The sequence below is a fragment of the Lissotriton helveticus genome, chromosome 6 (assembly GCF_964261635.1).
Source record: "Lissotriton helveticus chromosome 6, aLisHel1.1, whole genome shotgun sequence".
Lineage (NCBI taxonomy): Eukaryota > Metazoa > Chordata > Amphibia > Caudata > Salamandridae > Lissotriton > Lissotriton helveticus.
Window position 1 is genome coordinate 1,082,882,421 of NC_136067.1, and position 13,234 is coordinate 1,082,895,654.

General features: G+C 44.9%; 1 protein-coding gene across 3 annotated transcripts in view; it reads right to left on the bottom strand.

Moving 5' to 3' along the window:
• Positions 1-13,234, bottom strand: part of PDCD2 (programmed cell death 2) — a 519,296-nt gene that overhangs the window by 185,195 nt on the left and 320,867 nt on the right. Inside the window, exons 1-2 of one of the 3 annotated variants that reach the window (XM_078648730.1) lie at positions 10,650-10,985; positions 3,831-4,076 (exon numbers count right to left, since the gene is read on the bottom strand). In XM_078648730.1, coding sequence (XP_078504856.1) covers positions 3,831-4,076; positions 10,650-10,947 — 544 coding nt within the window. In that variant the 5' untranslated portion in view covers positions 10,948-10,985. Of the gene's footprint in view, positions 1-3,830; positions 4,077-10,649; positions 10,990-13,234 lie in introns of those variants that run through there. The other 2 variants (XM_078648731.1, XM_078648732.1) reach the window with 2 other exon arrangements.

Genomic DNA, 13,234 nt, shown 5'->3' on the forward strand with positions numbered 1-13,234 from the left:
TGTCATCCTTTGCTACGCTTGCTTCCCTAAGTTGCTGCCAGAGGGATTCATCCCATGCTGTCTTTGTCGAGTGCAAGGTGGCCTTATATCGCTTCCTGACGATTCTGATCAGGGGGCAGTTCTTATCCAGGATTGTTGCAGCCAAGAGGGTTCACTCACGTCTGCAGTCCTTTGTGTACCATGAGTGACACCCCTCTTGACGACTTATTGGACTTACGGTCCAATCTGGGGGCTGTAAAGTGAACATTAATTCGGTCAAAAGGTATGGGAGTGAACCGTAGTTGCATCAGCCAATCCACTTTCACTGGCAACAACGGACTTGAGCTCCAATATGCCTACTGCCTGGTCATGCTGTATGTATTTTTGACTGGAGGCAAGTTTAAGGAGGGGACAGCCCATTTGGTGTCACCAGCCTCAGTGCCTACCGGGTCTTTTTTGTCAAGTGGTTCGAAGGTGCTGTTAAGAACGCCCGCTACCATCACTGGAATGAGGTGAGCATCTGATAAGCTTTCTTCCATGGGTGATAGTAGGTGCAGTCCTACCCCCTTTGGTTCCTCTCACATAAAGGTTGAATAAGTCAATATGCGCTCCCCCCTTGGGTTCCCTAATGTCTAGCCCCAAAATATCTGGGCTTGAGCTTGGGTGAAGAGTAATCAGACAACACAGAGCGATGCTCACCCAAATAATCAAGCGCCCTGCTGGGCGCCCTCTCCCTATTGTTGTTGCTGGTGAACAAAAACATACGAAACCCGACAAATAGGGCAAACAAACTCCAAGTGTCCTGAAAAATGCAGATGTTGTAACTCTCAATTAGATCGTTCCATAGAGGAAGTGTTATTTTGCTATTTAACCAAGCCACAGTCCATGATATGACCCTAAGTTGCCTGCTGGGGTCTGGGCTAGGAGACAGTACAACATTTGAGTTGGGGGGGTACAATGGTCAGTCGGTGCCTGGGATGGAACCTGGGAGCTGTGACTTGTGTGATGGTCTGCACCCACCATCCTACTGCGGTTAGTAGAGACGTTACACATACCTATTTTTCTAGAGGTCTGTCTTCCCTTGAATATAGCACCTTCTGACAATCCACAGATGTTAAGCAACTATATACACAAGAGGGTGGGGTAGCACGAGACCCGGGATGCTGATAATCTTCCTTCGGGAGTCAATTAGTGGCTTCTAAGTTAGAGCCGCTACCTAATTGGCCAGATGGTTGGGGTGCAAGCAACTTGCTATGTTCAAAGGGTATAAAGCGCTTGAATTGGATTGAGGAGGTTTTGGGAAAGCAGGTCCGGTATTCCAGGGCGAGAATGTTTTCAGCCAGGTCTGTCCCTTTCAGGGTAAGTTCAATGCAATTGAATGCCTGAACAGGAGAGCACCTCCGTGCCCGGATAATATCATCATGGATCACCGAACGACAGCCCCCGACATAGCGAATCCAGTGGATTTACCTATTGGTCAAAGAATCTTCCACCTCATGCCCTTTCCTTTTGTCAAACGTGAGGAAGTCCGTTGAGGTCAAGCATTGCATGCAGTGATTGACCCTGAGATGGAAGGTTTTTTTTAGTCCCAGGGCAACTAAGGGAACCATGCGCGGCCACTGGGTTAGAAGAATAAGTAAATCGTTTGGCAGCGGGTTCAGATGATACTTGGGTGTTAAGGGCGATGGTTGAGTTAGACTGGATGTGCCCGTAAAAGGCGCGATCCCTTACACCAGTATTAGCCTGGTGCGGTATGCATTGATTACCCGGGGATAGTGTTTGAGCTTCTGATACAGATGTAAAAAGCAATTAGGGGGGTTAAGATCTTCTGCAGAAAGGACTTAACTAAGGTGGTGAGACCCTCAATCATACATCTCTTGTTCCCTATTTCAGCCCCAAGTGTATTAATGAGTTGGTGTGTATTCTGAGATTCTAAGTGTGGTGCAGATGAGGTCGCATTGAATGCGACAGAGAGCTGCTGGGGGCCGTTTTCCTCAGGGTCACCAGCCAGGTCCAAAAGAGGAGTAAACCTATTTCAGGAAAAAATGATGGATTCTGGCTGTGACATTGTGCTACAAGAAGTACCTTGAAAAGTTGTAGGGGGAAAGTGGAGCCTCCTGGTGTGGAATAGGGCCGCCAAATTTTGTCAAGGGGTACTCTTTAGGAATTACTTTTTGAACAATCCATGGGATGGCAGGAGGGTGACTGGGGATAATAATAACTGGAGAGGATTGGCCAGAAGAAGCGCGTGAGGGAGTAGCTAGTTCAGATACCTTTGCACTCGCTAATCAGATTATCAATGCGATCAATACGTTCTATGCACAGTTACTTCCTGGAATTTTCAATGATTCTGACTTTTTTCCCCTTTCCCCTTTTGACCGCCCCCGGGACCCTCCATAGTTTTTCTCTTTCCCATCTATCTGCAGCTTCAGACTGGCTGCTGCAAATGGTAACCAGCTACAACCTATCCCCTTGCAAGCAGTTAGTTCCAGAATATTACAGCAAGGTGGTGGTAGACGGGGGGGATTCGTTGCCCTAGCTGTACCAAGCAGTGAACGCCCGAGGTTGCTGCCCCCGAGGCTAGAACTGGTTAAGATAAGAGAAAAAGACTGTCTTCAAAAAAATGTTTAGTTATGCAGGGACAGGGATGAAAACGTACTCCCACAACTAGCAGAGTAATAAGAAAAAAAACAGACAGCCAGCAACAACAAGAGCAGTCCAGAACAATGTACAGTGACCCAAGACAAGTCAAGGGGCAGTCCCAGCTTGCTTGTAGGCAGGGAAGTACGGGATCAGACCTTGATCAACAACAGCAAGTTGAAAAAGGGAAGGGAAAAAGGAACAGTACCTTAAGTATCAAGTGACAACCTGGAGTTGGCTTAGAGGATACCAGGTGTAAGGGGGTGGCCCTGCCCTGCCTCTTCCTGGCAATGATGGGCCTGCCCTCAGCCCGGGCGCGTCCCACACCACAGGGGATTGTTGCTGCTTTAATAGCACGTTGTGGTCCTCGCTCCAAGGAGCAGACCAGAGGCTTTTGGGACCTGCAGTCCCCCCAGCCGGTAACAGGCAGGCGGCATGCGCGCGATTTTAATATGTACCCACGTCAAGGTTTGAGGTTCTGCAATAGTATTGGTACCATAGATCCATTTTATTATATTGCATTTTACACACTATCGTATGGCTTTTTGATAGAAAGGATTTATTTTCCCTCATTTTAGCTACGTTTATCATAACTTCTGTATTTTGATTCTGTCGACCGACCTAAGAAATAGTGGTTCACAATTAAGTTCATATATTGTTACAGGGAATAGAAGACAGTAACACTAGGCGCTAAGGCATCCCAGGAGACGCTTACTCTGCTCCTGGTGTCTACAGTCACTATATTTTCTGTTATATTAACGTCAGTCTTGTAAATTAATTGGTTTTTGTGATGAATTTTTGGAAATGGTCATTTTAACTGTTTTATATTGCTTTTATGGTCTTCTGAAATAAAATGTATTTACTTACAATAAAATATTGTAATTAAAAAAAAGTCTGACTACTTTGTGCCAACCAACCGGAAAGTTTAAGCACATGTTAATTTAGTGACTTTTGTGGTTCATCCTAACAAGGACTATGATTGTTGCTTGAGTGGGGTTTGCTCCTCCCTCAACCAATTACCCAATTTATTACAATGCAGCTTTAACAAACAGACGCAACCCGGTTAAGAGAAATTTGGGAACACCTCCTCCACTTGTTTAAAGCAGGCAATCGATAAATATAAACAGATTTTTTTTTTTTAACTGTTGGGATTTTCAGGCACTTTCATTGAACAGCGCCCAGTTCAGAGGTCTAAATGAAGTCTAACTTACCTGTCTGAATAGAGCACAATTTTTTATGTCCAAACTTCCAGTCAGCCACTTGATGATCTTTGCTGCAGTAGTGAACAGAGTGGCACTTTGAACATGCTTTTGGTGCCATACAGCCACAAACCCTACACAAATGGGCTCCGGATTTTAGCCTCAGGCTGCTGCAAGCTATTCCCTCTGGAGGAGGGTTGTCTGGTGGTGGATCATAGGAGTACGTATCATTCCGTCGCTGTAGCTGATTTCTAAAAACTGAAATAAGAAAAGAATCAATAGATATTCATTTTCAGCTGAAAAATCCTGAAATAGACTAGGCTCAATTTAAATATACATGTAAATCAGAGAAAGGATTGTGCGAGTAGACATTATCATTTCATTAATTTGCCCTTAGTAACTGGCCATTATGCATAACCATAATTTCAACAAAAAAAGTATGACTTCGCTATATGCACATCTTTCATGATGGATTTAAATGAACTGTTTTAGTTCAAGAAACAGGTTCTCTTCTGACTTGGACTTTGCTCCAGGCCAGCTCCAAACTATTGAAAAGCAAACAGTGACCATTAAATTATGCATACAAGAAAATTATCTCTGTGTTATTCTCACACTCCGGGAAGCATATGAGGTGCGGGGGCAGTTTTACTAGTGAAACAAATTAATCCAACATTAACACAATAGTGCCCCCACAGATGCGTTCTGAACGTCTTCTGATTAATACTGGTTGACGAAAATACCATTCAAGCCAAGAAACTAAATGTTACAATTAATTAACATTTCAAGTAAATTACTAAAGTATTGTGATTTGCAAAATATGACCCATTTCCCTTGAGGAATAAAATAATAGCAAATACTGATCTCTGTATGCTTACATTTGAGTTCAGACGTGTTTCACTTATTCCAGAAATGGGGAGTGGGAGCAACTAGAAGTTAAACCAAAAGGTTTGAAGGCTTACAGTAATATTCTCCAGGACTCGTTCATATTTTGCATACTGTATGCATAAATCTATGAATCAATGCGTGATCTAAGAATCAATGTGTGATCTAAGAACGAACTTCTTCACTGAAGAATCACCTATACATGCTTTGTGACTGAGCTAGAAACATTTGCTACTGAATAACCTTATAGCTGGATATTGAGCGATATTACTGTGTAAGTAGTACCAATGGTCCCAAAAACAGCCATGTACAATACTTTTTAACCAGACTGTGTGCCTATTAAAAGTTTGAGGTTTTTTTCTGAAATAAACTGCTTCAAAGTCAGTGTGTCAGTATTTGCCCTTCATTTTATATCGATTTAATGTTTCATGGCATATTACTAACTGCTCTTTTCCGGTGCATTGAGGAGTTACTGGACATAGGCAGTCCATAGAGGTTCTTCCCATAACTAATCAATTTATGATCTTTTACGTCAACATTTAAGAATTCTTTAAAAAAGCTGTAAGATATAGATAGTACTCAAAACAATAGCATTTAGTTTAATTTCATTGAGAGAAAAATTGAAAAAACATGAATATGAAACCGAGTCAAAGTGTATTTCAGAAAAGAGTCTACCTTTGAATATGTGAATTAAAAAAGTTTTACATATTAAAGCTATTCAGCTCAAACAAGAATCCACAATCTATACATCAAGCCTTCATAAGTGAAAGTGTAAAACACGGATATGCAAGAAAAGTTGTGTGCATCAATATGCTACATTATTTTAGTTTCTGATCATGTTAGCTGAAACATCTCACACTACAGCGTGCATAAAGGGTAGAGGTTGGAAGACTCTCTCAATTGCTGCTCAGCGTTACAGGTCTATCCTTGGCAGTAAATCACGTTACCGGGTAAAAGTCATTTGTCAATAAAATTAATCATTAGGTCGAGCCTGGACAGTGCATGCGCTGCTCTGCAAGGCATGCTGTATGAAGGTATGGATGTGAAGCTCCGCCCACTCTCCGCCCAGTTTTTTCATTGGCTTGTGTCATTGTCCATTGTAAACTGTGGCTTTTCATTAGTCAATAGGCTTAGTAGTCCCTTCTTAGTACCACCTTTTCCCATTTCGTAACTTCCCAAGAGGACATCCCCTGTTGCGTGTGTTGTTGCTCGGTAGGTTTCAATTACAGGCTCCGAGCATTATTTTCTCAAAGAGCTTTTTCCTGCCTGCTCTTGCCAGCAGGAAAAGGCAGGACACGCTCTCTCCTAATGCATTTGCAAAGCAGTAGGTCTCGCATTTGCAAGAGTTCAAGCTATTGGCATTGTAGATGACAATGCCCTTTATTTATCTGTTTTTTTTAAAAAAAACATAAATGAACGGCATTGTCATTTATAATGCCAACAGCTCAAACTCTCGTAAATGCAAGACTTATTGCATTGCAAATGCTTGTTTTTATTGTGGGATGCAAAAAACATATTGAGTACGTGTACGATTTTGGACATTCAGTTGCATATTCACATTATACAACATTTTTGCATCTCGGTTTTACCAACTATAGATAGGCATCTTTTCTTCGCTTGCAGCCAGGGCCAGATCATAATTTAACGATGGCAAGGGTTTCATATATGCCAAAACTCCTGCATGATCAGTCAACATAGAATCTAATCGCCAACACAGCTGAGAATAAACATCCATGAGGATGTCATTGGGATGTGTTACCCCATTGGCCAAGGATATATTGTCTTTCAATAATTCAGATTTTTTTCTGTCTACAGAAAATTACTGCTCACACTACGTCTAATGTTGGCCTGCTAAAATATCAAATCGTGGTGGACAAGTCCTGCTCTAGCAAAACTTTGTGAATTGCACAGGAGTATGGGCCACTGTAGGTCTGCGGGAAAAGTGATATACAAGTGTAAGGATTGTCCAAGAATTTGTATAAATCTTGGGTGACTGAAAACGGTTCTACTGAATCAAATAATAGATTGTGAGGATGTAGTCCCGGTCCACCTTACAATAAGTGCAGTGGGAAGGCCACTGCCGGGGGTGAAACTAAAATATTGACCACTGCTTTAAATTACTAAAACATTCAACGGTGGCGATAAAAAGAACAAAATCCATAAAATTAAAAATGCTGAGATATATTGCACATTTTGTTTAAGTGAACATTCAAGTGCAGATTTGCAGTGCTGTGAACAGGTATAACATTTACCCAACTCAATGGGACATGTTTTATTGATCTATGGTTAATGAAAGGCAGGGACAGATCTGATTAGGTTCGAATGCAAGAGTCACAGGTTGACCATACATTTCAACAGAAGCCCATTGACTCGCTGAGCTAGGTTATCAGCTGCATCTTTGAATTCATTGTGTATTATACACTAGGAAACTAGCAGTCTTTTTCTATAAATACTACCAGATTTTCAAGACAGTGGCATTTAATTATAAATACATTAAGAGGATAAACTTGTCCTATCCTAAAAAGGAATATTTAGCATGGGAAGCGTTTAGGTAGTCTGAGGGTACATGTGATACAGCACAAATGGAGCCTAACATCACTACTGAGAGAACAGCCTGGTTCAAGTAAAGATTTAAGGCTACATTAAAGCTCCAATTCGCCACCTCAGTGCAAGAAAACTGTTTCATAAGCGATCAATTGTCAAACTATGGAAAATCAATAAAACATTGCCTTGCCCATCACCAGTCCAAAAAGTTTCAATGGAAGCATTGCTGTGTAATGCAAGCATCCCATAAAAAGACAATAGTGAACATATGGGACTTTTGACGTCTCAATTAAAAGCCTCTCCGTTACTACTAAGTGATGCCCCGTATAAGAATTAAAAGGAAACTAAATAAGAGTACCACCCACCTCCTAACCAGAGTTCTGAAACAGATTTGGAATGCCAGTGCTAAATCCTAATAGATCCAGATTGGCCCTGAAGAATGTGGTACCTGGTTCTTATGGCCATGAGAATCTACCCTTCGATCAGGCTTCCACTACATAGGATCGTCTGTCACAGAGGCAAGACAGGGTTCTACATCCAAATATGCATAATATAAACCTCCATGCATTGAGAATAAGCGGCTGATCTGCCACCTGAAGCTAAGGATGTAATCTTAGTTGCCAGGTGACCTTCTAGGAAGTCACTTTATTTCAGGCACCGAGACAAATTTGTGGCCTGCTGTGGAATTCATAAGACAGGCTCTTTACAAATTAAACTGTCCGATGTTTTATTGCTACTGTTGTCTGTGGACCAGCCAGGTCTTTCGTTGGGCACTATTAAATATCATTTGTTAGTGCTTTCGCCCATTTTGCAATTGCCGGTCCAACTGTCTTGGTTAAATTCACCTGCTGTAACAAGTTTTCTTGAAGGTTTAACACACATCGTTCCCTCCCAACCCTTTGAGATGCCACAATGGGACCTTAACTTGGTCATGACATTTCTCATGTGTGCATCCTTTGAGCCAATGAATTGCAGCTCCTTGTGTCTTCTCACCTCAAAGACAGTCTTTCTCATTGCAATTACTTCAGCTCATTGCGTGAGTGAACTGCAAACACTATAGCTGCAACCGCCCAATACCACTTCGAACTCCAAGAAAACTTTAAGCTTTTACATCGATCGTACCAAGGAACACCGTGTGGAAAATCAGCTGTTTGTGGGGGTCTTCGGGCGAAAAAATTGAAACCTGTACAGAAGAGGACTCAGCAGCTGAGGTGGACAGTCCTCTGCATTAAGATCTGTCCCACAAACAGCCTCCGGAAGGAGCGAGAGCCAGTTCCAAAAGGACTAAGGCTGTTACCACAGTTCTGGCACTCAGAGCACCTGTCCTTGACATCTGCTAGGCTGCGGGCCTGCTGGACTTCTTGGTTTGGGTCCACTCCATTATACCATCCACTTTGGGGTGGTACTGCTTTGGCATTTATTCCTGGGTGAGGAATCTGTGGTTACAAGTCTCCATCAGAATAAGATACTAACCTTTCATAAAGCTTTCTCTTGAGGATATTCTATCTGACCGCAAATTCCTCACTGCTCTCCGTCCTCCCCATTTTGTGGAGTGGCCTGTTTTATAACATATAAAGAGATTCCAAGTTAAAAATCTGCACACTGGTACTTCCATTTGTTCATGCTCTGTGTCAGGGAGCACAGAAAGAGGTATGCAAGAAACGAACACCTGCACTCAGGGGTGCCAGTTATAAACAGCTCGCTTTGTCATTTTCGTGGAAGTATGGAGTCAATGTGGAGCAATGCTGCGTCGCTGAGAAGCGTGCGGGAGCATTGCTAGTAAAACCTTTCCAGATCCAGTCTGGCACCTAGGAGTATTAGAAGATGAGGAATCCATGGTTAGACAGAGTATCCACCCGAAAAGGTGTCACCAAAGGTAACTTGCTTGTTTGCAAAGGAGGAAAGGGGAGCACGAGGAGAGTAAAGAAAAAGAGAATTGAAAGGGAAACTTACAGTTAAGGTATCTTAAAAGCAAATCATAAGTAGTTTTTCCTAACAGAAATAGTTTTAGCTCCTATTTGAAGTAGTCTAGTGGGGCAGTGGTGCACAGGCTGAGAAGAGGGAGGTCCAGTTTCTGTTCATACTGCCAGAAAATGTCTGTGACAGACCCCCGCTCTGGGGTTTCTTCCATGGTGCCCTTAGATCTATATATAGGATCTACCGACAGTCCCCTTTAGTGCCAGCCGGAAGTTTTCCCTGAAGTTGCCCTCTGGAGCTTAGTCCAACTTTGCTGAGGAGGTGCAGCCAGAGATGGATTCTATCTGGGGGATTGGTTCCCTATTTGATATGTCGGAATCCAAACATAACCGATTAATGAGCTGTGTACTAATAACTGTAAATAGTGTTAAGTGAAGTCCAGAAAGCGAAAAGGAGATCCTTAGTTTGCCAACTGCTCACAAGTTGTATCATGTCATGTTGTCCAGGTTTTCTAATTGTATTCTAGTGCTAGACGATTTCTGGTTATAAATGCATGGCTATGAGTACCAGAATACTAAAGCAATATCAGGACTTGATGAGCTACTCATTGCTGACATGAGACAGTGACGTTTCTATTTTACATAGGTGCAGTCCACCTGTAACAGGACAACTGAAGGGAAGTCAGATCCTTCCTTGGAAGTTTAGTTATCTTATGCAAGGTATAACTCAAAGAGTGCCGACTTCTATTACAGCGCAATTTCCTTTATATGCAGCTTTCTAAACGGATCTGAAAATGATGTGCTTGACACGGGATATGTTTAGTAATATTAGCACTAGTTTCTAAATTTCCAATAAAAGTTGCTAAATAGCATATCAGACTTAGGTGATTTGAACTGTCAGAAGCGAAGTGATTTCCCGTCTTATAAATGAGGTGGCAAAACTAAGTAGGGTTAGAGGGTTTGTAAAATATGTCAATTTCCGGAATAGTTTCCGTATCTGCCCAACCAAAGAGGTCATGTGTGCCCCATTAAATGGACACATCTGGAAACCCCCATTTCAAACATACCAGTTTCAAGATTTCCAGTATAGGCTATCCAACACACAGCCCTGATAGGTCAAACATCAATGAATTGAATAATGCACTCTATTCATGTTTTCGCACTATCACAAGGCCCGTAAATGCCACAGGGAATCAGTACATTGAACTAAAAGACTGTTTTCGAATGCTTGGACCCTTCTGCTGCCAAGAATTGCTCGGACTCGAGAAGAAATCACCCCCACCCAATCCAGCTGCAGCTCCCAGCTAATGTGGGGTGTTGTTACTACGGACATGCGAATGGCCAAGCACCGAGTGAGTGCCTGCGATCCGCCTCGGATCCCTGGCAGCCTGCGTACTGCCCCTCGTGGGAGGCACCGTCCTGTCCTCACATACAACGATCATGCCCAACCTGTGAAGTGCGTGTACCCCTCCCATGAACTCCTCCTCACCATGGAAGGGCGGCGGCTTCCCGGGCCGGTGGCATGCTGGATCGCGGCAGCAGAATACGAAGAGGCTGCGGTGGAAGCCGCGCGGTTCCCGGCTCGGCGCGTACAACTGCAGCAGGAAACAACAGGGACGGCCACAGCCTCCGCAAGCCAGCGCCTCGGGGCCCGGCAGCCCTACCTCACCCAGCCACGCTGGTCTCCCGCCAACCTTGCTGGGGAACTGTGGGCTGAGGAGCCGCCACGCTTCCACTACCGGCTCTGCAAAACCCAGCTCCACGGAAGTACCTGCCAGAGTAGCCATGCTTTGGTGACAGGCTTGCGATGCCAGTGCGCATGCGCAATGAAGTCACGTCTGAGCCACTACCAGGTCCCGCCCACCGCGATCCCGTATCACATCCTGCTCTGCCATGTGCTTGCGGGTCTCTCGAGTTCTTGTGCAGCACAATGTTATTATGGTAACATGAATAAACAAGCATTTGCAATGCAATAGGTCTCGCTTTGTTTTTTAGAGTTAGAGCTATTGCCGTTGAAATGGAAATGTTTGTTACTTATGAAGATGTTTGTTTGTAGCACCCTTTAAGTGCCATTAAGTAATGTATCTGAAGGTGTTTGCATTATTTTATATGCTGTAACCTGTAAATGACAAAGCAACTAAGTAATTACAGTTTGACCTCACAGGTGATCCCTATTTTTCTTCCCAGTGTATTCTGTCTGGGTGTCCTCATTTGTGGGGCACAACCAGCGTACTGATTAATACTTTTTTGCCTATATACTTTATAAAGGAATGATCAAAATGATTACATTCGTTGACAAAGCAAGAGTCAGAGAAATAAAAACAAGCCACGCCTGTAATTTACTACACTGCTCCAATGCAGCAGATGATGCCCTGCTTTGGATATGACAGCCCATAGTCACATCAGGGCCACAGAACCCCCCACCCCCGTGATGCCCAAACCCGCAAATAACACACAGACACAAGTGTTAAGTTTGGGAAAAATTGCTGCAGGTTTATTACATACAACATATGTAATGATGGTGGGTTATCTTACGGGCGATCCAAGGGCAGGCCGCATTCTCGCCACCTGCCCGCCTGTTGAGCCAATCAGCATAGTGGCGAACCACCCAACTGCTGCACGATTATTATAATTATACTACACACGCCCCTTGCAGGGCGTGACTAGGCAAACCCCCGGCTGCACAGGCCCACAACCGCCTGAAGGACTACTGGGGCGCCGACACGAGTTCCTGCACCTCCCATGAGGTTACAGGTTAGGCTCTGGCACCCTTATGTGCCCGCTGAAGTACAGTGTTTGCACCTCTCTTCTTCCGGATCGCCCAGTAACTCCGCCTGCAACGAAAAAAGAACACATTAAAGCTCCCCCCGGAGCCCCCCTCAAGCAGACACTCTGGGTTCGAGGAAGGGCGGGAAAAGAGTGTCCCGACGCTGTCGCGCGACGTCCGGAGCGGCAAAGAGGCCTCCACAATGGTGCAAGGGAGTAATGTACCCCCTGAGGCTCCTCCTAGCCGCCCCGGACGTGCATCAGCGACCCGCCTACCTCCTACTGGGCGATACCTGCCCAGGCGAGGAGTGGCTGGCCACAAGGTGGGCGGGGGCAGCCCTCCGTGACTAGGAGCCCGCCCTCCTGATGTCCACTGCGTGGCCTCGGGCAAGCGCATAGTCACATCAGGGCCACAGAACCCCCCTCCCCCGTGATGCCCAAACCCGCAAATAACACACAGACACAAGTGTTAAGTTTGGGAAAAATTGCTGCTGGTTTATTACAGACAACATATGTAATGATGGTGGGTTATCTTACGGGCGATCCAAGGGCAGGCCGCATTCTCGCCACCTGCCCGCCTGTTGAGCCAATCAGCATAGTGGCGAACCACCCAACTGCTGCACGATTATTATAATTATACTACACACGCCCCTTGCAGGGCGTGACTAGGCAAACCCCCGGCTGCACAGGCCCACAACCGCCCGAAGGACTACTGGGGCGCCGACACGAGTTCCTGCACCTCCCATGAGGTTACAGGTTAGGCTCTGGCACCCTTATGTGCCCGCTGAAGCACAGTGTTTGCACCTCTCTTCTTCCGGATCGCCCAGTAACTCCACCACAGCCCGTGCGGTGGTTCCCGCTGCCGCACAGGCCCCCCACCACCGCTACTATTCTTTACCTGCAACCTTTGCTCAGAAGTGCTTCCATCAGATAGAGGAGGAACAGGTCTAAGCCTACAGGCGTGAGATGAACACCATCTGCCACAAATAACCCTTGACCTACAACGTTAGCTCAGCCGAGCTTCTCGTTAGTCCAAGGAACAAGACCAAACGACAGGTGCGGGGACCCTCTCCACCTCAAAGAGACCATAGCTCCTGACATGACATTACATGCCTGAAGGAATGAAAGGCCCCCTCTGCCACCAATGTGCAGATCCCCGGGTCCAAACATTAACCCCTTTAGAGAAACCATCCCCAGTCGGGAGGCCATACTACCAGGAAAGGACCTAGGGTGAGGAGGGGCTCCTACTGCTGAACGCCCTCCGTATCATAAATAGGCGTTCCAGCACATACCACTGGAACTCCACCA